General features: G+C 43.9%; 1 protein-coding gene across 5 annotated transcripts; it reads left to right on the forward strand.

The window, feature by feature from the left end:
- The first annotated feature begins 5,655 nt into the window (after positions 1–5,655).
- Positions 5,656–17,266, forward strand: LOC117849826 (disease resistance protein RGA5). Of its 5 annotated transcripts, XM_034731528.2 has the most exons (10): positions 5,656–6,629; positions 8,471–10,034; positions 10,197–10,499; positions 10,571–10,714; positions 10,883–10,963; positions 11,171–11,306; positions 14,619–15,108; positions 15,194–15,356; positions 15,466–16,168; positions 16,486–17,266. In XM_034731528.2, the coding sequence occupies exons 1-7, from the start codon at positions 5,767–5,769 to the stop codon at positions 14,720–14,722; spliced, it is 3,195 nt and encodes a 1,064-aa protein (XP_034587419.1). In that variant the 5' UTR covers positions 5,656–5,766; the 3' UTR covers positions 14,723–15,108; positions 15,194–15,356; positions 15,466–16,168; positions 16,486–17,266. The 5 variants fall into 5 exon arrangements, with proteins under 5 accessions (XP_034587419.1, XP_034587414.1, XP_034587416.1 ...); XM_034731523.2 differs by having other exon boundaries at positions 5,657–6,629; positions 8,471–10,499; XM_034731525.2 differs by having other exon boundaries at positions 5,657–6,629; positions 8,471–10,499; positions 14,977–15,108.
- Positions 17,267–26,600: the final 9,334 nt, after the last annotated feature.

Genomic DNA, 26,600 nt, shown 5'->3' on the forward strand with positions numbered 1-26,600 from the left:
ACCAGCCACGCTAGAAAGATAAAAAATAAATCCTAAAACTTGTGATCAAAATTAAGAAACATCATGTCTAGCGAGAGAGACGTACCAAGGAGAGAAGAAAAAGGAAGACAGGTACAGCCTTAGAGCAAGTACATTGCTACACGTCAGCAGTCTTATAAGTCATCTCATGCAGTGCCACGTAGGATTTTTGATGATGTGGAGGAGAGAGAGCGAGGAGAGAGAAAGAGGTCGTTGCTTCGCGAAACAACTACCTCATGAGCTAAATTGTAGGACTACGAGACAACTTAACAACCATTGTACGAGTTATTGTTGCCATGCAACTCATAATATTTTATTTTTCTTATGCACAAATTAAGGAATTATATATTACTACCAGACAACTTATAGGACAACCCATTGTACAGGTTGCCTGTTAAATCGTCTCAAGATTACGTGTCAATACATGAGACTGCCTATTAGACGACACCAATATACTTGCCCCTTAGCTTTTGGAGTAAGGAGGCTCCTCGTAAGTAGAGATCAGAGCTTCAAATTAACTGCGTCAGAATACCATCTGACGTTGCTCAGCCAATTATTGGTTTACGCAACGTACCCACGTTATGACAGTACAAAGACTGTTCATTTATCAGTTTATTATGATGCCCATTATGTGTACCCAAAGCACTGTCAACCATATTTTTATCGTTGTGAATCCCCAAGCGTGACACGGGCGGCGACCCTGCCACGCCGCCATCGAGCCCCCCACCCCCATCTCCTCCCTCCTCGCCGCCCCATGAGCAGTTCGCCGGAAGCCCGTGCAGCTGCTATGAATGCGGCGGCGGGGCTGCAGCTGCTGGCCTGCTGGCCATGGCAAGGGGGCTGTGCGGGATCTCGGCAGCCGCGACCCCCGCATGCCGTCGCGAGCGCTCGCCGTTCCAGCGATGCAGGCACGAAGGTGGTGCCGCATGCCGTCGCGGGGGTCATCGTCCTGGCCTCAAGCTGCGGCGCCCCTCCAATTTCTCCTGCAGCTGGTTTGGGAGAGGAGCCCCTTTCTTCCTGTGGCTGCCCAGATCCGTGCGAGGGACGTGCAGATTCAGTTGGCCGGAGCCCAGATCTGGCTGGCCCAGACCTGGTGGGCGAGACCCGGCCGGATATGAGCCGGCGGCGGCGCGCGGGCATAGTGGAGGCGGCACGCGGGCGCAGTGGAAGGGGGCAGGCGGCGCCCGGTGCCGCTTGCACATGGGCACGCGGTGGCCGATTGGCAGACCTGCGGCGCGGTGGTGGCCCCCCGGGGCGCGGGAAGAAGAGGCCGCGCGTCGTGGCGGTGGTGCGCGGCGGTGCCGTGAGGGTGCAGGAGGCGGGGCGTCTTCAGCGCCCGCGGCAGCGGCGGCCTGGCGAGGCGCGATGGCTCTACGTCACGGTCCCGGCGCGCGGCGGCTGTTCTTCAGGCAGCGGCGGCGGTGCCCGGCTACGGCGACGCATGCGGCCAGTGCGCGCACGGTCCGCGTGCGGGTGATGGGAGCGGAGCTGAGGTGGCTGGCGTTCCCCTTCTCTTCTCCTCGACGGCGATGCAGGTTCGGCGCCGCCGTGGTGGTGGGGCCGGGGTGGCCTGTGCTGGGCGCGTCTTGGACACCCAGTGCAGGGGTACATTCGTGGCGCCGAGGTGGTGGCGTGGTGCTATGGGCTGTGCCGAGCCATCTCTCCGGTAGGGGCGTTGCGGAGGCGGCAGGGAGCGAGTTACTGCCGCAAGGTCGTGAGCGTGCAACGGGCATGGTGGTGCGCCAGGCGAAAGCCTTCACAGGCACTCTTGCCGATAGCGATGGTGGCCGCGCCCTTGGGGCGTCGTTTCCCTGTTAGGGGTGCCATTGCGAGGCACCAAGACTTGCAGCACGGGGTTCTTGGAGTGAAAACCATGTCCAGTCTTGGACGAGCGACGGCGGTGTTGTTGGCGTCGCATCCTCGGCGCTGCTTCTTGAGACCTGTCTCAACTTGTGGCAGTGAGGGCGGTGGTCCGTTCGGCGGTGTTACCTGTGCGCAGTGACGGAGGCTTCGGTCGACGACCCAATCCGACCGGGCAGGGGGAGTTGTGATCGAGGTCGATGTCCAATCCGACCTAGGTAGAGGTGGTGGGCTGTGTCTTTGGAGGCTTTATATCCGCGCTTGTGGTGTTTGTGATTCCGGTAACGGCACGACGAAGGTGAGGTTTTTGGAGTAGCTCGGTGGTTCCATGACACCACCGACGGCAAAGCAACCCTGGATCCTTGGCGAGTCCAGCGACGAGAGTGGCGAGGCCCTTGTGCGCTTCAAGGTGGTGTGTTCGAGGAGTGGTGTGCGGCGGTGGATGTGGTGAGGTTCCCATGCGCTTGAGTTATCTCGGAGATCCAGGATCTGGCGGTGCTTTGTTTTGTTTGGCGTGCATGGTGCTGCAGCGGTACTTCGGCAAGAGGCACTGCATGGCGGCAGCTCTTTCGGTGTGGTGCAGTGGGCTTCTCCTCATACTTCTGCCAATGCTTGGCTGGGATTTGGGAGATTGATGATCATGTGTGCGTGACTTGAAGGTGACGGTGGCATGGTGGAGGAGTCGTGGTGGCTACTTAGCTTGCAACGGACTACGGCGGCCAGTCCTGCATGGTAGCAGCTGGTTGGCGTAGGACCTCATCGAGGATGATGGCGCTGGCGATAAGGGTGACTTGTCAGCTCTTTCCCGGTTTGTGTAGGTTTGGTGTGGAGTTGAGTTGAGTTTGCAGCCATGTTGATGTTTCAATCCAACCGACTTTTTTGTTGAGCAGAGTTCGAGTGAAGTTACGTGGTCGTGTTGATGTCCCAATCCAACCAGTCGGTGTTTATTGCTGTTACTGTTGTGCCCAGTTTGGGTGTTGTTCTGCCCTATCGGGATCTCCTGTAGGCTGGTTTAATATTTTTATCGTTGTCGTTGTCACTCATGCAAGGGTTCTCAATGAAAAACATTATTATGCAAGAAGCCTTACAGAGCGTTGCAGGTTGATTATACAGGCTCGTTTAATATTTTTACCGTTATCGTTGTCATCAACTCATGCAAGGGTTCTCCATGAAAAATATTATTATGCAAGAAGCTTTACAGAGCGTTGCAGGTTGGTTATATTAATAATAGCAGCATGGTTCTCAATGAAAAACTTTATTATGCAAGAAGCTTTACAGAGTGTTGCAGGTTGATTATATAGGCTCGTTTAATATTTTTATCGTTATCGTTGTCATCAACTCATGCAAGGGTTCTCAATGAAAAATATTATTATGCAAGAAGCTTTACAGAGCGTTAGCAGCCGCACCAATGCTGTTTATCTTGTTCTTTTTTATTCCAATCCAGGTTGCATTATTAAAAACTTCCTTCCTTTAGTCCCACTGCACCAATCATTTCAAGTTTAGGAGGGCTTTTCTCCAAAGCGCTCGTTCCATCGACTGATACCACCATGCTCCAAACGAAGGAGACTTCATCAAGGGGAGAAGCATCCAATGCACGATGCTTCAACCATACATATTTAGCCAGAGGAAGAAGAAGCTAAGGTAGAAGAAGAAAACCAGCTCAAATAAACTTTAGAAAATTCTAATAAATTTTAATAAGTTGCAAAACTGAGAATTTAGGGTGTTGCATTGTGTGGATTTTACCTTTGCATTAAAAATTTCTTCCATAGAAGAGACACCTTTTCTATGAATTTTCTATATAGAAAGGAGAGGATCGGAAAACATTAAGTAAATGAGAAGAATGCACTGGATAATAATTAGGCTAACAGTCACCCTAAACCTAGCGATACGAATTACTGAAATCATGCAGTGGATAATGAGGATCGGAACGGAGGGAGTATGTGGTGAACCACACACAAAGTTGCGTAATGATTGCACGCATTAGCTTAGGCCAACTTGTCACGTTGCATCCATTTGATCCCTGCATAGTTCCCCAGCTTGTCATGTTGCGTAATGATTGCATGGATTAGCTGGCCAACTTGTCATGTTGCGTAAGGGGATACACCACTAAAGTTTAACACCTGTCACATCAAATGTTTGGATGATAATTAGGAGTATTAAATATAGACTAATTATAAAACTAATTGCACAGATGGAGTCTAATTCGCGAGACGAATCTATTAAGTCTAATTAGTCCATGATTTGACAATGTGGTGCTACAATAACCATTTGCTAATGACATATTAATTAGGTTAATAGATTCGTCTCGCGAATTAGCACAGGGTTCTGCAATTAGTTTTATAATTAGCTCATATTTAATCCTTCTAATTAGCCTTCGAACATCTGATGTGACACTGCTAAAGTTTAGCACCCAGTATCAAACACCCCTTAACCGAGGCCGATAGCCGCCGCGCCCGCGCGCATGAGGAGCAGAGGACAGGCCGGTGACAGGTCTCTATTTTTTGGTTTTCCTAATCAGTGTCAGCGACTCATTATTTTGCTAAAATATTTGTGAAATAGTACGTTTAAAATATCAAACTCAGGGGTGTTTGATACCCCTTGCTAAACTTTAGCAACTAAAGTTAAAGTTTAGCAAAGTTTAGCAACAAATTTGCCAAACACCCTTGCTAAACTATGGTTGCTGAACTTTAGCCCTTTAACAACTTTTTGGTTGCTAAATCTTTCTAAACTTAGGGCTGGACACCCTTTGCCCCTCATTATTGCTTATCTGGACCCTCTCTCTCCTCTCCACATTAAACAAGGGCAGACAGGTTTTTCTACACCTCATTAAATGTTGTTTAGCCCATGGATCCAAACAACCATGACTAAAATTTAGCAACTCAAGTTTAGCAAACGGATCCAAACAGACCCTTATATGACCAACATTTTAAACTTAAATGGAACGGAGGGAGTATGTGGTGGACCGCACACAAAGTTGCATAATGATTGCATGTTGCATCCATTTATTTCATTGCACGATTACCTGGACTGTTAATTAGGTAAGTATGCCACAGGAGTTTGAGACTCCTTCTCTCCTTATAAATATCTTGCCATATCAGCAAAATTTGTGATATGGCATGTAAATTAATGCTCATGAAATTCTTCCTAAGAAAATAATGGAATATAATTAAATACTACTGTCTTCCTAAGAAATAACAAAATGAAGCTTTTTCATTTGAGAGGGTTATTTCATTCAACAACTCAAATAGCTCAAGATGACGTGGCACTTTTGGCAAATAAGGAAATGAAACTATCCCTTGGGATTAGCTTTAGACATGGGTGCATCTTGGAACATACTATCCTTTGGGAAATATGTCTTGATATTACTTTTATTTGAACTTGTTGATGTCAATTTTTTTCATCAAAAGTTTTAGTTTATGTTAGAGAAGTTTGATAAAATTACTTAGAACAGCGGGAGTAACTTGAGCTATGTTGCTAGTTTATTTCCATTTAGTTGCCAAAGTTTGGTGGTGCCAAATTACTGTTACAGCACTGTAGCACACTGTAGCGTTTCGTTTGTATTTGTGAATTATTGTCCAAACATTGACTAATTAGGCTCAAAAGATTCGTCTCGCAAAGTACAACAAAACTGTGCAATTAGTTTTTAATTTCGTCTACATTTAGTACTCCATGCATGTACCGCAAGTTTGATGTGATGGGGAATCTTCTTTTTGCATAGTGCTAAAGTTGGGAGTTGGGGGTGAACTAAACAAGAGCTTAGACTATATATACGCCCACGCGCACCACTCCACAGCATAGAAAGCAAGCGATGCAGAGAGAATAGTTTACCTTTGAGAGCTATCCGAAGTAGTGGGCTAGCTGCTAGCAATAGCGCCCAGCTAGTCCAGCATGGATCTGGTGACTGGAGCAGTTGGCAGCCTCGCCTCCAAGCTGCTCCAGCTACTCGGCGAGGAGTACAAGCTGCAGACGACAGGCCTGAGGAAGCAAGTCGAGTCTCTCTCGGCGGAGCTACAGAGCATCCGCCCTTTCCTCGACACGGTCGCCAACGTGCCGTGGTACCTGCTCGATGAGCAGACCAAAGTCTGGGCACGTGAGGTCAGGGACAAGTGCTACGACGTGGAGGATGTCTTCGACACCGTGCTCGTCCAATTGGAGGGCCCTGAGACTGCCGATCCGAGCAGACTCAAACGCGCCATGCACAAGATGGGTGACTTGTTCGCCAAGGTCAAGGCTCGCCATGACATTGCCAACGACATAGAAGACATCATGAGGCAACTCGTAGAGGTTGCCGAGAGGCGTAACAGGTACAAAATTGATGATTCCATTAAGGTCAAGCCTGCATCCAAAACAATCGATCCTAGCTGTTCGGCTCTCTACACAAAGCCTTCACAGCTCGTTGGCATCAACGAGCCAAGGGATGCCCTCATTGAGATGCTGTCCATAGGTGGGCAGGAGAAGAAGATAGTCTCCATTGTCGGGTCTGGAGGATTGGGCAAGACCACCCTTGCCATGGCAGTGTACGACAAGCTTACAAAGATTAATGGACGATTTGATTGCGGTGCTTTTGTTCCAGTGGGACCAAAACCAGACATTAAGAAAACCTTAAGGGACATTCTTATTGATCTCAACAAGACGTCAAATATGATCAATGCTCTTGTTGATAATAGAAGGCTCAGCCTTCTTGGTGATCTAAAGGAATTGGATGAAAAGCAGCTCATCGATTCACTCCGTGGGCACCTTGAAGGAAAAAGGTACAGACCATCCACACATTATTCCTGATTGATAAGTGTTTTATGTCTTGGCATCTGATAAAGCCGATCACAGTTTACTGTAACTAGTCCATCAACCCGTGCTCCCGCACGGGCTAATATTTTTAGAAGCTATTGTATTTAAAAATTATTTAGAAATTAAACTCTTAGCTAATAATCAAAATTGTTTACCTACTAGTCTTTTATTTTTCCAATACTTCAACATAATACTTATATAGGTATGTACCCATCTTTGTCCAGTTGTGATTGATTTTTAATTAATAATTACTCTATGCACTTTTTCATCCATATTCATACTTTTTTCCATTTTATATCACACCTCCAATCCTCCATACATTATTTTTGGCATACAAATCAATATTTTTCATCGATTCCGCACATGCTGTATAAATGGTCTAAATGATGGCACTCATCATGTGCATATACTTTAACTTAGTATTTTTCTATTAACAATGACATAAATAGGTAATTTAGAATCATATATTAGTTTACTTTTTGACATTTTTGTATGATGCATATGAAGATAATTAGATTAAGATTTATGTGTTTACTTTAGGTTATTTTTAATAACGACATACATGGGGAACATAAATACAATTTTAGAATGACATTTTAAGTTATGCTTTATAATGATGTGTATTAGTAAATTGGATGAATATTATGGGGTTACTTTAGATTATGTTTTATAATAGTTGAGCTCGGTAATTTAGATATAGGTTTAGAGCTTATTTTTGAATATTTTAACAATGATAGTGGTGGGGTAACTTTTTAGAAAATATAATAGATCAATGGCTATGATTATTAGAGTTTACAGGATTGGTGTTTGATGTTTTTAATTTTTATGAGAATTTCTCTCTTTTTCTAACTTGTCTCGTGGGAACTAATGCGGAGTATCTAATAGAAAAAAATGAGACTACATTGCTACAAAACTATTACCATAAGCTACCTCTCATTTGTTAGATATTCGAAGACAATACTTATGTAGATATATACTTAATATCTTCATCCAATTGTGATAGATTTAAATTAGTAATTACTCTATAATATTTTCATCCACATTTATAATCTTTAACTTTTCACTTTGGATCACATGTATGCGCTTGAATTTGTTTAATGAACCCTAAGTTTGAGATTCAATTTTAGCATAGAAATCTATATTCCCATCACTTTATATCTTTAATTATAAATGGTACCACACAGCATGCATATAGACCTTAATTATTATATCGTATACTAATAGTGCAAGATATAGACAATTTAGAATCATATATTGTTGTATATTACGTAGGGTTATCTCATGTTATTTTTAATAATAGCATGTGTGGGTAATATAGATGCAAATTTAAGGGGTTATTTAAGTTTTTTAAGTAATAGTGGTAGGCAATTCAGTTGCAAATTAGGGGGTTATTTTAATTATTTTTTATAATGGCATAAGTGGATAATTTTGATTAAGATTAGGGGATTACTTTAGTTTATTTTCTATAATGGCAGAGGTGGATAATTTATATATAGATTTAGGGGGTTACTTTAAGCTATTTTCATAATGGCATATATGGGTAATTTTTTAGAAAACAAAATAGATCCAATGGCTATGATGATTTGAATCTATAGATTGATGGTCGGATATTTTGCTTTTTTGTGAAAATTTGTAGGATTTCTCTCTTTTTCTAGAGTGTCCACCTATGAATCCTAGGTGGCTTCACCTGGAAGCTTCAAAAGGAACCTCCAATTAGTAATAGGAAGATAGGCGTGCATGCTTTGTGCCTTTTTACATGTTCTAGATTATTTTACTGATTCATAGGTCTCGTCGATCATGTGCATAGGTACTTCATTGTTCTCGACGATATATGGGAGAAAGAAACATGGAGATTTGTTGAACTTGCTTTTGTTGACGGTAAATGTGGAAGTAGAATACTCACAACTACGCGTAACTCTGAAATTTCAAAGGAAATTGGTGAAGTTTATAAATTAGATGAACTTTCTGATAAGAACTCCAAAAAGCTATTCTATTCGATAACATTCGGCGGGGAAGAAAAACGTCCTTGTAGTGATAATTTGGATATGGTTTCGGATACAATCATACATAAATGTCGTGGCCTACCATTAGCCATTGTTACAATAGCTGGGGTGCTGGCTAGGAAACCAATAGAGGAGTGGTCTGATGTGTACAACTCGATTGGTTTTGGTCCTGACGAGAACAAAGTTGAAGATATGAAAAAGATATTATCTTTTAGCTACTACGACTTAGATCCTCATCTAAGGACCTGCTTATTGTATCTATGTATATTTCTAGAAGAATATTCTATAGATAAAAGGGAATTGATATTGAGGTGGATAGCTGAAGGTTTTATCTACGAGGAAAGAGGGAAAGCGTTTTTTGATGTCGGAGATAGCTATCTCCGTGAACTCATGAATAGGAACTTGGTCATACCTACAGAGGAGAAAAGCTCAGGGCTTTTACGAGGTTGCCGTGTCCATGACATGGTACATCGTCTCATAAGACAATTGTCAACTGAAGAGAACTTTGCTGTTGTACTGGATAAAGACCAACGGTCATCAGTTGCACAAGACAAAGTTCGTCGCTTAGCCCTCCGAACGTTAACAGAAGAAACTAATTATAAGGATAATTTGGCACGAGTGAGGTCCTTTAATGCCATAATATGTTTTACAAAACTGATTCCCCCAGTGTGCAGCTTTAAAGTTTTGCGAGTCCTAGTTCTGGAGTATTGTATTGGTATGAAAGGTTATCCTATCAAACATATTGCTAAGTTACTCCATCTGAGGTACATTGCGCTATCGCATACACCTGTTCGTAAGCTCCCCAAAGAAATAGGGAATCTTAAGTTTCTGCAAACACTGCTGTTGGATGACACCGGGATAAAAGAACTGCCAGCCAGTGTACGCTTGCTGAAACAATTGATGTGCCTGCGAGCTGATGAGAAGACAAGAGTGCCGGATTGGATCGGGGAGATGACGTCCCTAGTGGAGCTAGAGATGTACCACGAATTGCTGCCGAACTTTCTTCTTAGGGAGGCACCCCGCGTACAGGAGCAAGAGATGCACAGTGGTGCCGACAACAAGTGCTCTACAAGAAAGTTTGTCAAGGAATTGGGCAAGCTGATAAATCTCAGGGTACTTAAGTCTGGCATTAAACTACAAGATCAAGAGGAGGGGAGAGATTTTCTGGCGTCTCTAAGCAAGCTCCACAAGATCCAAGACATATCCATGTTACTGACGGCATACTTAGAGATAGATGTGGGTAGAGAACCTAGTTTTGCCCTCTCCTCAAGCCTCCGTACGCTTCAACTGTTGAATGTGCATTTCTCAAAGCTGCCGGCATGGATGAATGGCCAACGTCTTCCCAACCTCTGCCAGTTGAAGGTGCTGGTGAGTAATACGGACGAACAGGACCTGAGAATTCTTGGGACGTTACAAAAGCTCCGCCACCTCGTGCTAATGGATATAAAAAACCACAAATTAAAACTTACTATTTGTGGGTGTGGCGGATTCCAGAATTTGAGATTCTTACATCTCGGTGGATCGTTACAGTTTGTACCGGGAGCAATGCCAAGGCTTGAAGACATCACTTTTAGTGTCATGGTGTCTGAGTTGGTGGATGCCAACATCAGTTTCGACTTCGGCTTGGAAAATCTTTCATCTCTTCAGTCTGTGACTGTCGGCGTGGACTGTGCGGATGCCTGTCCTAGGGAAGTGGAGGAAGCAGAGGCTGCGATCAGGCACGCTGTTGACATCCACTCCAAACATCCATCACTTTTAGTGAAAAGGATGAATGAGGACAAAATGGGGACCGTGGATGCAGGTTCAAGGGAATTTTCTCGGCACATGTACAAGGTAATCGATTATTCTCTCGCTGCTTCTGATCTGGTTAATTATGTAGTTCTAACATCTCCTTTAATGATCAGATGTTGCGGGATTCCACGCTCAGTGAGCAAATCAAGAAGCTCAATGACCAAATCGACGTTCAGAACAATTGTAATAGCACACTGTATAGTCAGGCCCAAGAAATGGCGCATTCCATACCGGAGGGGCATCCCAGCATTGCAAAGGTAATCTCGTCAGGTCATCATGTGAATGGTTAATACAATGTTCGTACCATATCTAAAGTTTCCACGGTTCTGTTTTAGCCGATCTGAGTTATCAGATGCATGCTACCATAGCTTTACATGCATGCATGGCCAGTAATTAACGGGGCTACTATGGAGCCATTTTTACAGCAGATCCAGTGGTCCTCGGTAACCCTGCTGGAGATGGTGGCGCTCCGAAAGCAACTTGCCGACACATTTCAAACGATAAATGTACGTCAGACCCTGATCAACTGGTATATTCACTTCCACATGCATGGACACAAATCGCATCCCATGTAGTTTTGATTTGATTCCATTCATGTGCCCATCCACATAGGATTGATGTAATTATCTGAAGGATTGATGTACTTTGATTCCATTCATGTGTCCATGTAGCTTTAATTTGATTCCATTCTGGGCTACGTATTTGTACTCCAGATGCAACATATTAAGCTTCAGGAACGATTATTCGAGCTGTACAAAGTTGAAAATAAGCGAATGGCCGCAATCGTGGAGGAACTGAAAGCTGAGCTCAAGATATCTGATAATGTCGCCGATGCTGAGGAGCATGGAGGTACGTACTCCAATGCTAGCTATGTATCTACCCATCTGCAACTGTTTTTTTCTTTTGCAAATAAAGTACCCATCTGCAACTCTCCAGTCTCAACCCTTATCACCATTTTTTTTTCTACTTCAGTAAGTAGTTTATACAGCACCGAGCTAACACTTCGTCCCAAGCTCTGTTTTATGCTCTCTGCATCAACAGACAAGTTCAGAGTTTTTGATAGTTTAAAGAATACATAAAGATTGGGAGTTCTTTCTTCGTAAAATTTACGCCTTCATTTTTTGCAGAATAGAGATTGGGAGTACTATAAAACTGCATGCACTCAAATTCCATGAATTTTTCTGCTTTTGGTGTTCAATGTGAAAACATAACTTGCTAATTCAAAACCTCTGCTTTGAACTTGAACCACTGGATTGGGTGATGCTTATAACCAGCAACATCACGATCAAGTTGTTTCGTGAAATGAAAATGATTAAAAGATTCCAGAGTTCATAGTTAACGGCGGTTGAATACCAAGTTTAGGTAGCTCCTCCCACCGTACTGCATCGCCTTCACCACAATATTCTAGCTTAGCTTTATTTGTGTTTGTGCTTGCGCATGTGAGTGTGTGCGCACGTGTTCCTAATTTATGTTGTCGTCCTTATATATATTTTTTTTCCTACAAACCCTTTGTAGGTTTGTAGACTTCTGCAATCATACTACAAGCTCCACGGTCAACTCGTCTTTTGCAAAGAAGGGAATGTTTGCTGCGTCTTTGTCATGCTTATTAAAAAAGAAAAAAAATCCTCAATAGTAAAAAATACAAAAAAATATTACACTTAGTAGTTTGTTGCTTAATACAAAACAAAAAATACAAAAATATTGCACCTTGTCTTCTGTTGTTTAATTTGGGAAAACCAAATTTTTTGTTCATCATTTCTTCTAACATCAATATTTCTTTCTTAGATAAGGAGAAAAAAACAAAATATATAAAAACATTTAGTATTCTACATTTTTGTTGGTAGGTGTGTGTGGGGGTGGGGTGGGGTGGGGGGATGGTGGGGAACTCCGCCTATGCAGTTACGATTGCATAGCTGGTCCCAAGCCCAGAAAAAGGAGGAGGGACAACCATACATATTTAATGATAGTGGGAGAACTTTTTTTAGATAAAAGGCCATATGGCCCTGCTTTGATTAAAACCAAACATTTTGTTGCTAGGGTTACTATCTTACAATGTCTAGTATTTTTCATACAGCAAGCTAACACCATGAAGAGCAGAAATGACAGGCAGCTTACTGACACTCTCTAGAACACCCTCTAGACACAGAAAACCCAAAGCAAAAGAGCCAAAAAGTTCGGCGATTGTCTTCAACGACCACCAGACTAGCTGAAAAGCTTAAGCATGTCAAGACCTAAAAGATTCTTATGCGCAGGCAAATAAAGTCAGCCCAATGTTGCGCAACAGCCCTAGGAAAGCTTTGCCAAAAATGCATTAAGAAACATGGGCTTGGGCACTGGACTAATTTCATCGCGAGATGAATTCATCCTGCGTGCCTTGTAAAAGATGCGAGAGCCTTCTCAACTGTGCCATCGAATCAAATGGCCTAAGATATCAGGAAAAATTGATCAGGAACATATCAATAACGATAGGCAACAATAATGCACATCAGGAGCGTAACAAATATGCTTATATATAAGCATGACTGCATCAGCCGTTATTGTCCCCATCTACTTCCGTGGAATTGAGTGCTCGGTACTCCAGTAGTTTTTGCATTTTTTTAATATAAAAAGAAGCAAAGGGATAAAATTTACTATATCCAAAAATAGGAAGCCCTGGCCACCTAAAAAACGTCAGAAAAAAGAATGGCTATATCTGAAACCGAATATATTATTGTGATGCACACATAGTATAGTACTCCCTCCGTCTCAAATTACGATTCGTTTGGCTTTTTTGGTACATAATTTTTATATGTACTTGGATATATACTCATGTCTAGATACATAACAAAAGAAATGTATCAAGAAAAGCCAAAACGAATTGTAATTTGGGACGGAGGGAGTACAAGCAAGAGGGCCAAGTTGCTGCGATGCTGTCGCAAGGTGTCAAAGTGACTCTGAGCACTGGCTCTCTTTGCGCAACAGCACCATCTCCATACATGTCGACTCTAATACTCCCTCCATTCCAAATTGTAAGTTGTTCCAACTTTTTTTAGAGAGTCAAAATATTTTATCTTTGACCAAAATTATAGAGAGGATCATAAAGATTTATGGCAGCGAATATACTATAAAAATATAGTTACTGAAGAAACTAATGATATTTATTTGGTATACTAATGCTATTTATTTGATATCATGAATGTTAGTACTTTATTATATAAATTTGGTCAAATTCCATATGCTTTTGACTTTTCGAGAAACTTGAAATGACTTATAATTTGAAATGGAGAGAGTATTTGGTATCATGTTGCGCGTAAACGAGGAGGCCGATAGCCGCCATGCCCGCGCGCATGAGGAGCAGAGGACAGGCCGGTGATAGGTCTCTATTTTTGGTTTTCCTAGTCAGTGTCAACGGTTTATTATTTTGCTAAAATATTTATAAAATAGTACGTTTAAAATATCAAACTTATATGGCCAACATTTTAAACTTAATTGTGGGGTCCATGCACGTGTCGTAGTAATCATAATATTAATTTGATGATAAGTCAAAAGAACTTCACCGGTTGCTAGCGTGTGTTTCATTTGAGAGTAAAGTGGGTTGGGACAGTCCCATCCTTATTTTTTTTGATGAGATCGTCTGGTCTCGTGTTTGGTTAAGAGGGACGGATCCATTCCTGTTTGTTATTGGTTGGAGGTACAGGAACACGTTAAATGGAGGCTGTTTTGTCACCGTTAAGCAAGGGACCCACACGTCATCCGTGGAACCCTCTAGTCAGCCTCCCAATCTAATCTTCTTTCTCTTTCCGTTCTTCGTCGTAGTCACGTTTCTCACCACAGCCGCCACACATCCAGCCGGAGCTCGAGCACCGCCTCCCACAGTGGCAGGCAGCCGCGTGCTTCACCTTCTCCGCCTGCTTGAGGTGGTCGCGGCCGTGGTGGTAGGGGCCGATGGACACAATCCTCGGCATGCTGTAAGATTCATCGACATCTCCAAGGCATGCGGGGTACCTATGCATCTTCGCTTTTATCATGTCGATAGCTGCCTTGAACTCGCCCATTACTTGATCGACCACACTCTGAGCATGACTGTCGTTCGAGATCTTGGCTTCCTCGCTCGTAACATTATTGTGTTGTGAGGATGCAGAGTAGTAGTAATACTGAGGCACGCATCCTTGGAGGCCGCAGGTACCTGGTATGTCGATGGACGCATACTCCACAGGGAGGCCCGCTGCTGGTTCTTCAATGCTATACCAAACTCAGGAGGCTTCATTTGGACCATGTTCAAATAATTGGAGATCTTCCAGGGTTGCTATTAAATTGTTCTATTCTTGAGGATTTGGAGCTTATCGCCTGCTCTGGTGTGGCTGATCTGAATATACCACACCAACTAGCTAAACTTAGACATTTGCTAATTTCCAATATGTGTGTCCACAAGGTCGATTTTCATGTTACCGGCCTTACTCATTTTGGATACAAAGGAGATGTGATTCCTATAGTGCTTCATGGTTGCACAAAATTAGAGAAGGTAACTCTCACATTTCAGATGCCGTTGCATGAACAAGTCAGCAATAAAGGTCTGGGCCATGCCATCACTGGAATTCCCAGTATTTCGGCAGTCAAAGAGCTAAACATACGTGCTTATATGCAGGAAGACCAACCGATCTGGTCCTCACAGGTACCTGGTGTCTATCATTACTTGCCCCCATAATTGTTCAAACAGTTTGTTAATGTCTTCTTATTTATTTTGGTCATGTTTTCAGGTGCATATATAGGATGACAAGACCGACATTCATGTTTGTGAATTTGAGGCATCTGACCTGTGAAATAACTATTTTCACCAATAGCCCAAATACGCACACTGGAATTCTTCAGCTGGCTCACTGTTTGGATTGTGCACCCCAACTGGAGACACTGAAACTGCATGTGAGTACTTTGCTGTTTTCTTTTTGCTTTTCTTTCTTTGTAGACGAACATTAGCCTCCTGTCGATTCAGCCAGATTAACATGCAATTTATCAAATCTTTGGGAAACAGATGCAATACCATGTGATGGGCAGCCACTGCTGGCCTGGTGAGGGAATCCTCCCTATGCGCCGCCTAGATCACCTCAAGACAGTCTACACGAGCGGGTTCCGGTGCTACCGGCCTCAGGTCAAGCTGCTGCATGGCATTCTGGAAAATAGTGCTGTCGCTTGAGCATGTAACCATTGAACCAACGGTGACGCTGTATGTTGATAGCATAGCGCGAACATAGGTGTACCTGAGGACAAGATTTGTGAATGGGCGCACCGTGCCTCGTAACGCTTTGGTAAAGCCATCACTGTCGTAAAAGCCCATCGACAGCGGTGGTTGTAGTGCCGTGCATACAACTTGTATTTACTTAGGGTTGAGTGAGTGAGCAAAAGTGTGTTGTTTACTGTACGTGCTTTGTTTCCATGAGAGTAAATTTGTGTCCGTGTTAAGATTATGACAGTGAAAGTCTTGGAGCTGGTCCTTTTTGTTTTATCTTGAAAACTTTTATGTAATTATGTGGTCAGGTCCTTCAAATAACGTTTGTAGAAGAAGGGATCCCGGATTGGAGATGGATATCCGCTAGCCCCGCTGCCTTGCTCGCCTTCAGCAGTAGCGCCGGATGGAGGAGTACGCGGCGGGCAAGCAGAGGTGGCTGGTGCACCCCCGCAGCGTCAGGGATGCACTCGGCCCTTCCTCCTCCTTCCACCTGGAGGATCTCCTCGAGGTAAGCTCCTTCCCATCTCTCCGCTCCTCTTCGCTGGATCCGAATGGATTGGGGCTGTAGGAGAAAAAAAAACAACAATGAAGTTATTATCTTGGATTCTCCAATGTTTGAGCCTTTGAGGATGACTTCATGAGAAGCCAGTATTTCCTCATCTGTACTATCAACCTGGTTGTTCCTAACTGTGTTTTAGATCCCTGCGCCATATCTAGTACATTCTCCCCATACAGCATATGAGGATCAATGGTGGTCACCCTTGGATGATAGGTGATTGACAACGTTGTGTTAGTTTGATGTTGCTCTTGGCTGGTGTTGTGCAGGTGTAGGATGCGACGTGGCGGTCGCGGCGTGCGGTGAAGGTCAAGCGAAAGGTTCATGCCGATGGACCAATAGCGGTGAAGGATGAATGTAAGTAGGCTTGGACCGATAGACACGAGGAGTCCGGGCGAAGTCACGGGCGGTTCACATGGTGCACGGAATGGCGAGAGGATATGACGGGATGGAGACGGCGTCGGTCGAGTCGAGCGGGAGGCTTGGCGGAGGCCGGACACGCGTCGACATCGAGGAGGTCGTGTGGCGGCCAAGCAAAGATGGACGGTTTGGGTGGTTTGGGCCTCAAAACCACCGCACAGGCAGGCTTCCCAGTTTGGGCCTCAAAACCGGGGGCGAGCTCGGTGCGGGCAGAGCTTCGAGAAGGAGGACGCGTGGCGTCATCGCGAAGCTTGCGTCGAGGCGAAGCAAAGTCGTGAAGTCGGCGTGTCCGTCCGATGCGCGGATAAAAACTTGGACCAAAATACCCCCTCCGTGGGTAGTTATCCTAGTTGTAGTTGTAGGGGTAGTATTGTCTTTAGTCCTAGACTATAAATAGGGATGGTGGGCTGGTTATTTCAGTACCTCTTTGCTTAGAAACTCATTATCTTTTGGCTTAGAGGCTAGTCATATGCTTAAAGTGAGAGGAGAGAGGGAGATTAGAGAGTGATTACTCTTTTCTCTTGATTTCTTCATCTTTAGTGGGTGGGTGAAGGGAGGAGGCTAGTCCTCATCTTGTATAGAAGATGCTCTCGTGATTTATCTTGGTTTATTGTCTCAAATCATGCTAAATCTTTGATCCCGAGCGTTTTTCTTTTTTCCTATTTTCGGAGCTATTTTTGGGTGTTTTTCGTTCATCACGTTTGAGCCCGAATCTCGTGAGATTGGTTGAAGGGAAATGTTGCTAGGACCTTGGAGAGCGTATTTGATATGATACCCCTTCAAATCCCTCACAAATCCGGCTTGAATTTGAGTTTTCTTCAAATCGCATTCTTGAGTTAGGGTTTTTTCTCCAAGATTTGCGATGAATACTTAAGTTTTTCGTGATTTGTCTCATGGATCTATTTTCCTTAGGGGTATTGCATCCTTGTTTCAAGTTTCATCTCGATCCATGGAGATTTGAAGGAGGATTTCTCGTTTGAAGTTTCGGGTGTTCTTGTGTTTATCCGGTTTGTTCTTCCTGTTCTTGCGTTCGTGCTTATGTTTGTGTGCGCAGGCAACCAGGTGGAGCAGCAGCTGGCCAGCAGTCCAACGGTGGTGCTGCTAAGCTGCAACTCGTGGCCCATCGCTAGGAAGCCCACCAGCCACGGCCCAACAGCGACACAGGCCCAGGAGGAGCCAGCAGGCTGACCAGCTGATGAACCAGGCCGTGGCCCAGCACAGTTGCGGGAGCAGGCAAAGGCCCAGCTAGCAAGTGAATCATGCAGCTGCCAGGCCATGCTACAGCAAGCACGCATGGAAAGAAGCTAAGCACAGTGAGCTAAATTTGTTCCTCCCTGTTAATTTGTGCACTAAGCTAGTTAATCCTTGTAACTTGATTAGGTATTTATTTAGCATTTCCCTTTGCTAATCCTTGCTTGTTAGATAAGTATTTTTATTAGATCGTTGCATGATTAGTCAAAGGGAGGTTTGCTAGCGGTCAGCAGTGTCTTTGCTTAATCTCATTTGCTCAAATTTAATGGAGTCGATTCATGATTTGTTTCCGCTGTGAATTGAGCGTTTCTTATCATTGCTAGGGTGAGCTTGTCACGAGTTGATTTGCGTCATCTTGACGATAAAACGCGCAATGTGTTTTGGCGTTGCATTTGGGACATAGGCCTAGTTCTTGTTGAGAATTTTTATAGGCTCCCATTCACCCACCCCCTCTGGTCGCCCCTTCGGTCCTTCAATTGGTATCAGAGCTGGTTAAGGTTTCTCCATACCCTAATCGGTTTCAAAATTCATGATGGCGACATCTGAGCGTTCTTCCTCGACCGCTGCACCCTACTTTGATGGCTCTGATAATTGGTATTGGAAAACTCGTATGAAAGCCCATCTAAATAGTAGGGGAGCAGTGGTTTGGGAAATCACTCAGGATGTGACTTGTGTGATTCCTGCTACTCGACTGACTCAGGATGATAGGGATAAGTATCACACCAACAGCAAGGTGGTTGATATTCTGTTTGCGAGTCTGAGTCGTGCTGAGTTTGATCGAGTTGAAGATCTGTCTCTTGCTCATGAGATTTGGTCTCGACTTCAGAGTTTCCATAAGGGAAACAGTCAGGTGAAGGCTAGACTCTTTGAGACTTATTTGCCTGGTGAGTCTGCCGATGCTTTGTTTCAGCGTTTCTTGGCTGTTGTGAACAAGATGAAAACAAATATCACCGTCTTACCCTACACTGATCATGATAGAGTTTAAAAGCTCTTGTATGCCTTGGATCACGAAGTGTAGGGTACGAAGGTTGATGCTATCATTGAGTCACCGAATTATGAAACACTTTCCACTGATGAGCTATTTGCTAAGTTGAAATCCACGGAGGTTGACAAGAGGCTCCGAGCTAAACAAGGGAGCTCTACTGATCCAAATAGTATGGCTCTCATGTCAGGCTCTGGACAGCCTAAGTCTTTGAGTAACTCTTCTTCTATGTCGTTTGCCTTGTCTTCTTTGGTTTCTGTTTCAGAGGAGTAGCTGGAGGTTCTTGATGATGATGAGCTTGCCTTGATCACTCAGCGATTCATGCGCTTCAACGACAACCGCAAGAACCGGCGAAGGAACAACAACACCTGCTTCGACTGTAGGAAGCCAGGACACTTCGCCGCCAACTGCCCCGACAAGAACAAATCCAAGAGCAGGTACGACTACAACAAGCACAAGAACAAGGACGGCACCAAGAAGAAGAAGAAGTACACCAACCGCAAGAAGGAGCATCACAAGAAGGCCAAAGTGCGTGCCTTCATCACCTCCCTCAGTGACGTCGACTCCAACACCGATGACCACACCGACTCAAGCTCAAGCGAGGAGGACGACGACCGCAAGGCAAAGAAGAAGGACGGCAAGAACTTCAATGGCCTCTGCTTCTACTCCGGCAAGAACCGCGACAGGTACTGTGTCATGGCTCTCAACTCTATGAAGGATGACAAGGAAAGCGACTCCGACATAGAAACTGAGGTAAAGCCTACTACTGAACAGCTTGCTCTAGAAGTAGAAGAACTTAATGATTGCCTGATCAATCAAGATAAACTGCTTAAGAAGGCTGCTAAAGAGCGAGTTGAGCTTAAGGCTAAGTTAGAAAGTGCCTTGATTGAGATAGATATGCTTAAATCTGCTCCTACTATTTCTGATGTTGTTGAGTGTGATTAATGTGGTGTTCATATGGCTAGTCTTGCATCTTTACAATCTAAGCATGCGTTATTGGTAGATGAATTGGATTTGACTAGGGTTGCTTTAGATGAGGTTAAGACTAGGCCTGTTTTGCTTGGTGCATGTAAGTCTTGCCCTGCTTTGCAAGTTCAGTTGGATGATGCATGTGCTAAGCTTAGTGATTTAGAGAAGTCTGAGTTCATTGCTAGATCTAAACTTCCTGAATGCACTGTTTGTCCTGAACTCAAACTTAATTTGCAACATGCTAAGGATGAAAACTCTTACTTGCGCACTGTTCTTAGTTGGGTGTCAAGTAGTGAACCTCAGCTAGACATGATGATTCAGGAGTTCAAAAGGGCTGATGGTTTTGGGCTTGGGTCTGTTATGAAGGGTTGTCATTTTAATGGGTTGCACAAGTTCTTTGATGGGTTGTGTGAGAAGGTGGGTCAAAACAGTGGTGAGAGAAAGAAACCAAGCTACAACCAGTGTGAGCCACCAACTGACTACACCCCTCGAGAGTCACCCACTAAAAATAGAGAGCAACCCAATCCAGCTTGTGAGCAAAACTTGTCTGAGTGTGTGAGAGATGGAGTTTTCATTGAGACACCACCCAAAGCACCCAAGAAAGCCATTTGGGTGGAAAAGCCAAACCACCTCAAGAACAAGCTTGACACACTTCCGGAAATTACTCCTAAGAAACCCCCACCAAAACCCTAAGCTAAGCCCCAACCTAGAGTGAATCCACAGCCAAAACAACCTGCTAGATTCCACTGTGAGTATTGCAAGAGATGGGATCACCTTGAGGAGTTTTGTTTTCGCAAGAAGAAGGCTTTGAGGCATGAGCGTGAGTGGGGCAACAGGGACATGTACCACCTTTCTCATGGTGTACATGCGCCTAGAGCAGCTCCTCCACCTCGTCGTGTGGATAGTGTGCGTGTTGCTCCTTCGCGTGTTTTTGCCAGGCATGCTCCTCGCCATGATCAATATGGTCCAGGACAGCATGGCCATGGTTTTGAGTCTCGGAGTTATAACAAACCACGTTTTCCCCCTATCTTTGGTCGTAGTCCTCTTGTGAGACGAGAGATGGTTGATTTTGCTAACCCCACTCTTGAGCAAATGGTTCGACACTGGTATTCTACTTGTTTTTCTAACCCCAGTGTTGAGTCATTTGCTCATCCTTGGTCTCCCTTTGTTTGAGCAGGTCGGAGGCCTGAAAAACACGTGGCTTATTGATTTTGGTTGCTCTCGACACATGATCGGTGATCACAGATGGTTCTCCAGCCTCACCTCGGTGATGACCAAGGAGTACATTACTTTCGGGGATAATAGCAAAGATATGGTGTTGTCTGAAGGTGTTATCAAGGTGAGTGAGAATTTCATGCTCAAGCGAGTTGCTCTTGTTGATTCTCTTGGTTTCAATTTGCTCTCTGTGTCGCAACTGCTTGATGATGGTTTTGAGGTCCGTTTTAAGCAAGGAACCTCAAGGATTTTAGACTCTCGAGGCGATCTTGTGTGTATGATCGTCCCCGAGGGTCAAGTGTTTTGAGTTGATTTTTCCAAGTTATTTGGTCTCTCTCGGTGTTTAGTGGCTGGCTCATCTTCTGAACTTTGAAAATGGCATAGAAGATTGGGTCATTTGAGCTTTGATTTGCTTTCTCGGTTAAGTGCTCTTGATCTTATTTGAGGTTTGCCTAAATTAAGATTTCAGAAAGATCTTGTTTGTGCTCCCTATCATCATGGCAAAATGGTTGCCGCTTCTCATCCACCTGTGAATCAGGTGATGACTGAGCATCCATGCGAGCTGTTACATATGGACACTGTTGGTCCAACTCGTGTTTGCTCAGTTGGTGGGAAGTTGTATGTGCTTGTGATCGTTGATGATTTTTCGAGGTATTCATGGATTTTCTTCATAGAGTCTAAGGATGAGGCATTTTATTTTGTTCGAGATTTGATCTTGAGGTTGAGAAATGAGCAACCAAAAGATGCCATAAGAGCTATCCGCAGTAACAATGGCACAGAATTCAAAAACGCTCGTTTTAAAACCTTTTGCAATGATCTTGGTCTTGAACATCAGTTTTCATCGCCTTATGTCCCTCCTCAGAATGGTGTTGTTGAACGGAAGAATCGGACCCTTTGTGAGATGGCTAGGACGATGCTTGATGAACATAGGACTCCTAGAAAATATTGGGCCGAAGCCATCAACACTGCTTGCTATGTTTCCAATCAAATTTTCTTGTGAGCTTTCCTGAAGAAAACTTCTTATGAGCTAATGAATCGACGTTCCCCCAAAGTGAGTCACCTGAGGGTGTTTGGCTGCAAGTGTTTCATTCTCAAGCAAGGGAATTTGCACAAATTTGAGTCTCGTTCTACGGATGGGATTTTTCTTGGTTATGCTTCTCATAGTCGTGCTTATTGTGTGCTTAACCTTGAAACTAAACGGATCGTGGAAACTTGTGAGATTACATTCGATGAAACTATGCCTTGCACAACTCCTGTATTTGAAGTTGCAGGTGAACATGAAATGGGGCAAAGCATCTTTGAGGAAGAGGAAGAGCGTGTAGATGGTAGTGAGGAAGAGGATGATGAGATTGACCGAGCTCCAGCTGTTGCACCTGTACCTTCTACTTCTACTATGAGACTTGATAGCCCTACCTCTATTTCCACTACTTCGAGCCATCAACCAGTACCACTATAGGATGAAGAAGAAGAAGATCGGAGTGATCCAGCTGCTATTGAGGGGGAGGCGATTTCAGAGCGAGAGGCTCCACGGCACATTCAGCGTCGTCATCCTCCACAACAGATGATCGGTAACTTACATGAACGCACCACTAGGCACAACTCTAGGCAGATTTCACACTTTGCACATTTTGCATTTGTTGCCTCTTTCGAACCCCGAGATATTGGACACACTTTATTTGATTCAAATTGGGTTAATACCATGCATGATGAGTTGGAGAACTTTGAGCAAAACAAGGTTTGGGTCTTAGTTGAACCACCTCCAAATTGCCATCCTATAGGAACAAAATGGATTTTCAAAAACAAATAAGGTGAGGATGGTTTGGTTGTGAGAAACAAAGCGAGGTTGGTTTCCCAAGGTTTTAGCCAAAAAGAGGGAATTGATTATGAGGAAACCTTTGTCCTTGTTACCCGTTTGGAAGCGATTAGAATTCTTCTAGCCAGGCAACCTATGTTCGTGTGCGCAGGCAACCAGGCGGAGCAGCAGCTCGCCAGCAGTCCAACGGTGGTGCTGCAAAGCTGCAGCTCGTGGCCCATCGCTAGGCAGCCCACCAGCCACGACCCAACAGCGACACAGGCCCAGGAGGAGCCAGCAGGCCGACCAGCTGATGAACCAGGCCGTGGCCCAGCACAGTTGCGGGAGCAGGCAAAGGCCCAGCTAGCAAGTGAATCATGCAGCTGCCAGGCCATGCTACAGCAAGCACGCATGGAAAGAAGCTAAGCACAGTGAGCTAAATTTGTTCCTCCCTGTTAATTTGTGCACTAAGCTAGTTAATCCTTGTAACTTGATTAGGTATTTATTTAGCATTTCCCTTTGCTAATCCTTGCTTGTTAGATAAGTATTTTTATTAGATCGTTGCATGATTAGTCAAAGTGAGGTTTGCTAGCAATCAGTAGTGTCTTTGCTTAATCTCATTCGCTCAAACTTGATGGAGTCGATTCATGATTTGTTTCCGCTGCGAATTGAGCGTTTCTTATCGTTGCTAGGGTGAGCTTGTCACGAGTTGATTTGCGTCATCTTGACGATAAAACACGCGATGTGTTTTGGGGTTGCATTTGGAACATAGGCCTAATTCTCGTTGAGAATTTTTATAGGCTCCCATTCACCCACCCCTCTGGTCGCCCCTTCGGTCCTTCAGCATATGGTTCTCCCATGCATCTCATGTCCAAATTTCAACCTGGTTATTTCCATTGTTCTGAAATGGGTCTAACTCTTCGTAGCACAATCGGGCATAGTTTTACCTTCACTCTGTTCACTATGCTGCCAGGAATTTGGTAAAATGTAAAATCATCTGGGCTCCAGAATTCCATCCTAGCTGAATTTGGTGGTGGTAGATGCATTTCTTTTAGTATTTTGGTTCCTTTGCACTGTATTACCAGTTTCACTGTTGGATTTTTGTGTGCTTAGATTTTCCTTGCAACAAATTAGAACCTCACTGAAGTTTGGTATACATACTTTAATCGTTGTCTGTCATGAATCATGAGTACTTACGATTATCATGACTATCAGGTAGTTTTGATCATAACTCGATCTTTATTGTCCGTTCTTGTCACAGGAAATTCAACTTGTATTGTCACTGCTGCCACTAAAAGAGGCTGCAAGGATAAGCATTCTTTCGAGAAACTGGAGAATGCTCTGGACACGTTTCCCTAACCTTTGTTTTGATGGCGCCAACGACCGGTCCACTAATGATGATGTATCAAAATAGAAAGCGCAGTGTTCATCGAGACAGTAAATTCTATTATTCAGCAGCACAGTGGAATAGGGCTCAATAAGTTCAGCATCAGGTGCAGCCTTCGGGACAACTCCTCAGATCATATTGATAGGTGGATTCGTTTGCAACTGCATCAAAGGCTAAGATTATTGATATGAACCTGTGGCCGAAGAGGAATAATGTAGGACCAACCAGAAATATTTATCGCTTCCCTCTTGAGGCTTTAGATGCTCAAGATGGCCCTTTTATCCAATCCTTGTTTCTCACCAATGTTTCTATTGAGCCACACTTGGTTATTTGTGGCTTTATGAGACTCAAGAAGCTTCATTTGCACCGTGTTCATATAATTGGAGATCTTCCAGGCTTGCTATTAAATTGTTCTAGTCTTGAGGACTTGGAGCTCATCGCCTGCTCGGGTGTAACTGATCTGAATATACCACACCAACTTTATAAACTTAGACATTTGCTAATTCGTTCCAATATATGTGTCCAGATGGTTGAGTTTCGTGTTCCTGATCTTTCTCATTTCGAGTACCAAGGTGATGTAATTCCTATAGTGCTTCATGGTCGCTCAACACACTAGAGGAGGTAACCCTCAAATTTCACAATGCATTATTTGACCGAGACAATAATAGAGCATTGAGTCATGCCATCACTGGAATTCCCAGTATTTCCACAGCGAAGGTGCTAAACGTGCATACACAAATGATGGAAGATCGACCAGTCTGGTCCTCACAGGTACCAGCTGTTTATCATTATCTTTGCTCACCTCGTAATTTTAATGGTGTGTAAATGTTTCCTTATTTGTTTTGGTCATGTTTCAGGTGCACAAGTTGACAAGATCGGCATGCATGTTTTTGAATTTGAGGCATCTGACTTGTAGAATAACTATTTTCACCAGGGGTTCAAATAACCACGCTAGACTTCTGCTGGCTCACTATCTAGATCCTGCACCCCGATTGGAGACACTGCAATTGCATGTGAGTAATTTCCTGCTTTTGTTTTTCTTTTCTTCCTTTGGTTACGAACAGTATCGTCCCATCAATTTAGCCAGATTAACATGTCATTTATCATTCTTTTGGAAACAGATGTCTTATGTTGTGGCGGGTGGTAGCCACTGCTGGCATGGTGAGTAAGCCTCCTTCCATATGTACCGCCTTGATCGCCTGCATGAGTGGGTTCCATTTAGGGGTGGTAATGGATCATGGACTTTGTGCCTCCTTCACATTAATCAACTCAGTTCTATCTATTTTTAGTTCAAAATCATATAATATTATGGCCTGATCCTTATTGAGCCCGATTCTTAAATTTGTTAGGCTAAATTAGAGGACCCTTTACCACACCTGGTTCCATTGCTACCGGCCTCAGGTTGAGCTGCTGTGTGGCATTATGGAAAATGGCACTGCGCTTGAGAATGTGACCATCCAACCATTGGTGACGCTATACGGCAAGAACTCATTGAACATATACATACCTGAGTACAAGATTCGTGATTGGGTTCGTCGTGTATCGCAACGCTATGGTAAAGTGATCAATGTTGTAGAGGCCCCTCGACAGTGTTTGGGTTATGTTTATTAGCAATGTATTGCTCTGAACTGTATGCTTTGTTTGTATGGGAGTAAATTTATGTCCGCGTTAAGATTATGGCAACGTTGGAACTGGTTCTCTGATCTCATCTCGAAAACAAGTTGGTTGTGTATATTGTTGAGAAATTTGATTTTGTTTCCCAATAGATGCTATGTATTAAATTGGAAATCACAAATGTTAAAATTAAGGATATAGTTGTCTTTTTGTAGCTGCTTATGTGCTAACTCTCTGATTAAGCTAGCTCCATTCAGGGCAGCTGATGGATCATGTGCTGAATGATGCACAATGGACAAGATTTCTCTGAGACGTGCTACATGCAAACTAGTTGTGCGGGGTGCCGACGAAGAGAACATATAATGAAGAGACGAGCCCAACTGCTGTAAACATATAACTTGGCATACTCGAGGTTCATTCATCAGAACAAATACAACATCATACGTCGAATTACCCCATTACAAGTGTCAGATCATACATCATGATAGAGTACTGAATACAACAAGGTAGCTGCTACAAAAGAGATCCGTAAAATTATGGAACTGATCAGACGATGACCTGGGTAAAGAACTCTTCCTCTCTTAAGTACAATATTGTCTCTAGGCACTGATCTGATGCACGATGCATCTACTAGAGCAACCAATTTCACCCATGACCAATTGCAGAGCTGTGACTTTGTACACCTGGTGCGATACGCAACAATTTGCCAGCATACTTTGGTACTGTGATATGGGTATGTCAGAACAATCAACAA

Source organism: Setaria viridis, chromosome 3 (genome assembly GCF_005286985.2).
Source record: "Setaria viridis chromosome 3, Setaria_viridis_v4.0, whole genome shotgun sequence".
In the NCBI taxonomy this organism is placed as follows: domain Eukaryota; kingdom Viridiplantae; phylum Streptophyta; class Magnoliopsida; order Poales; family Poaceae; genus Setaria; species Setaria viridis.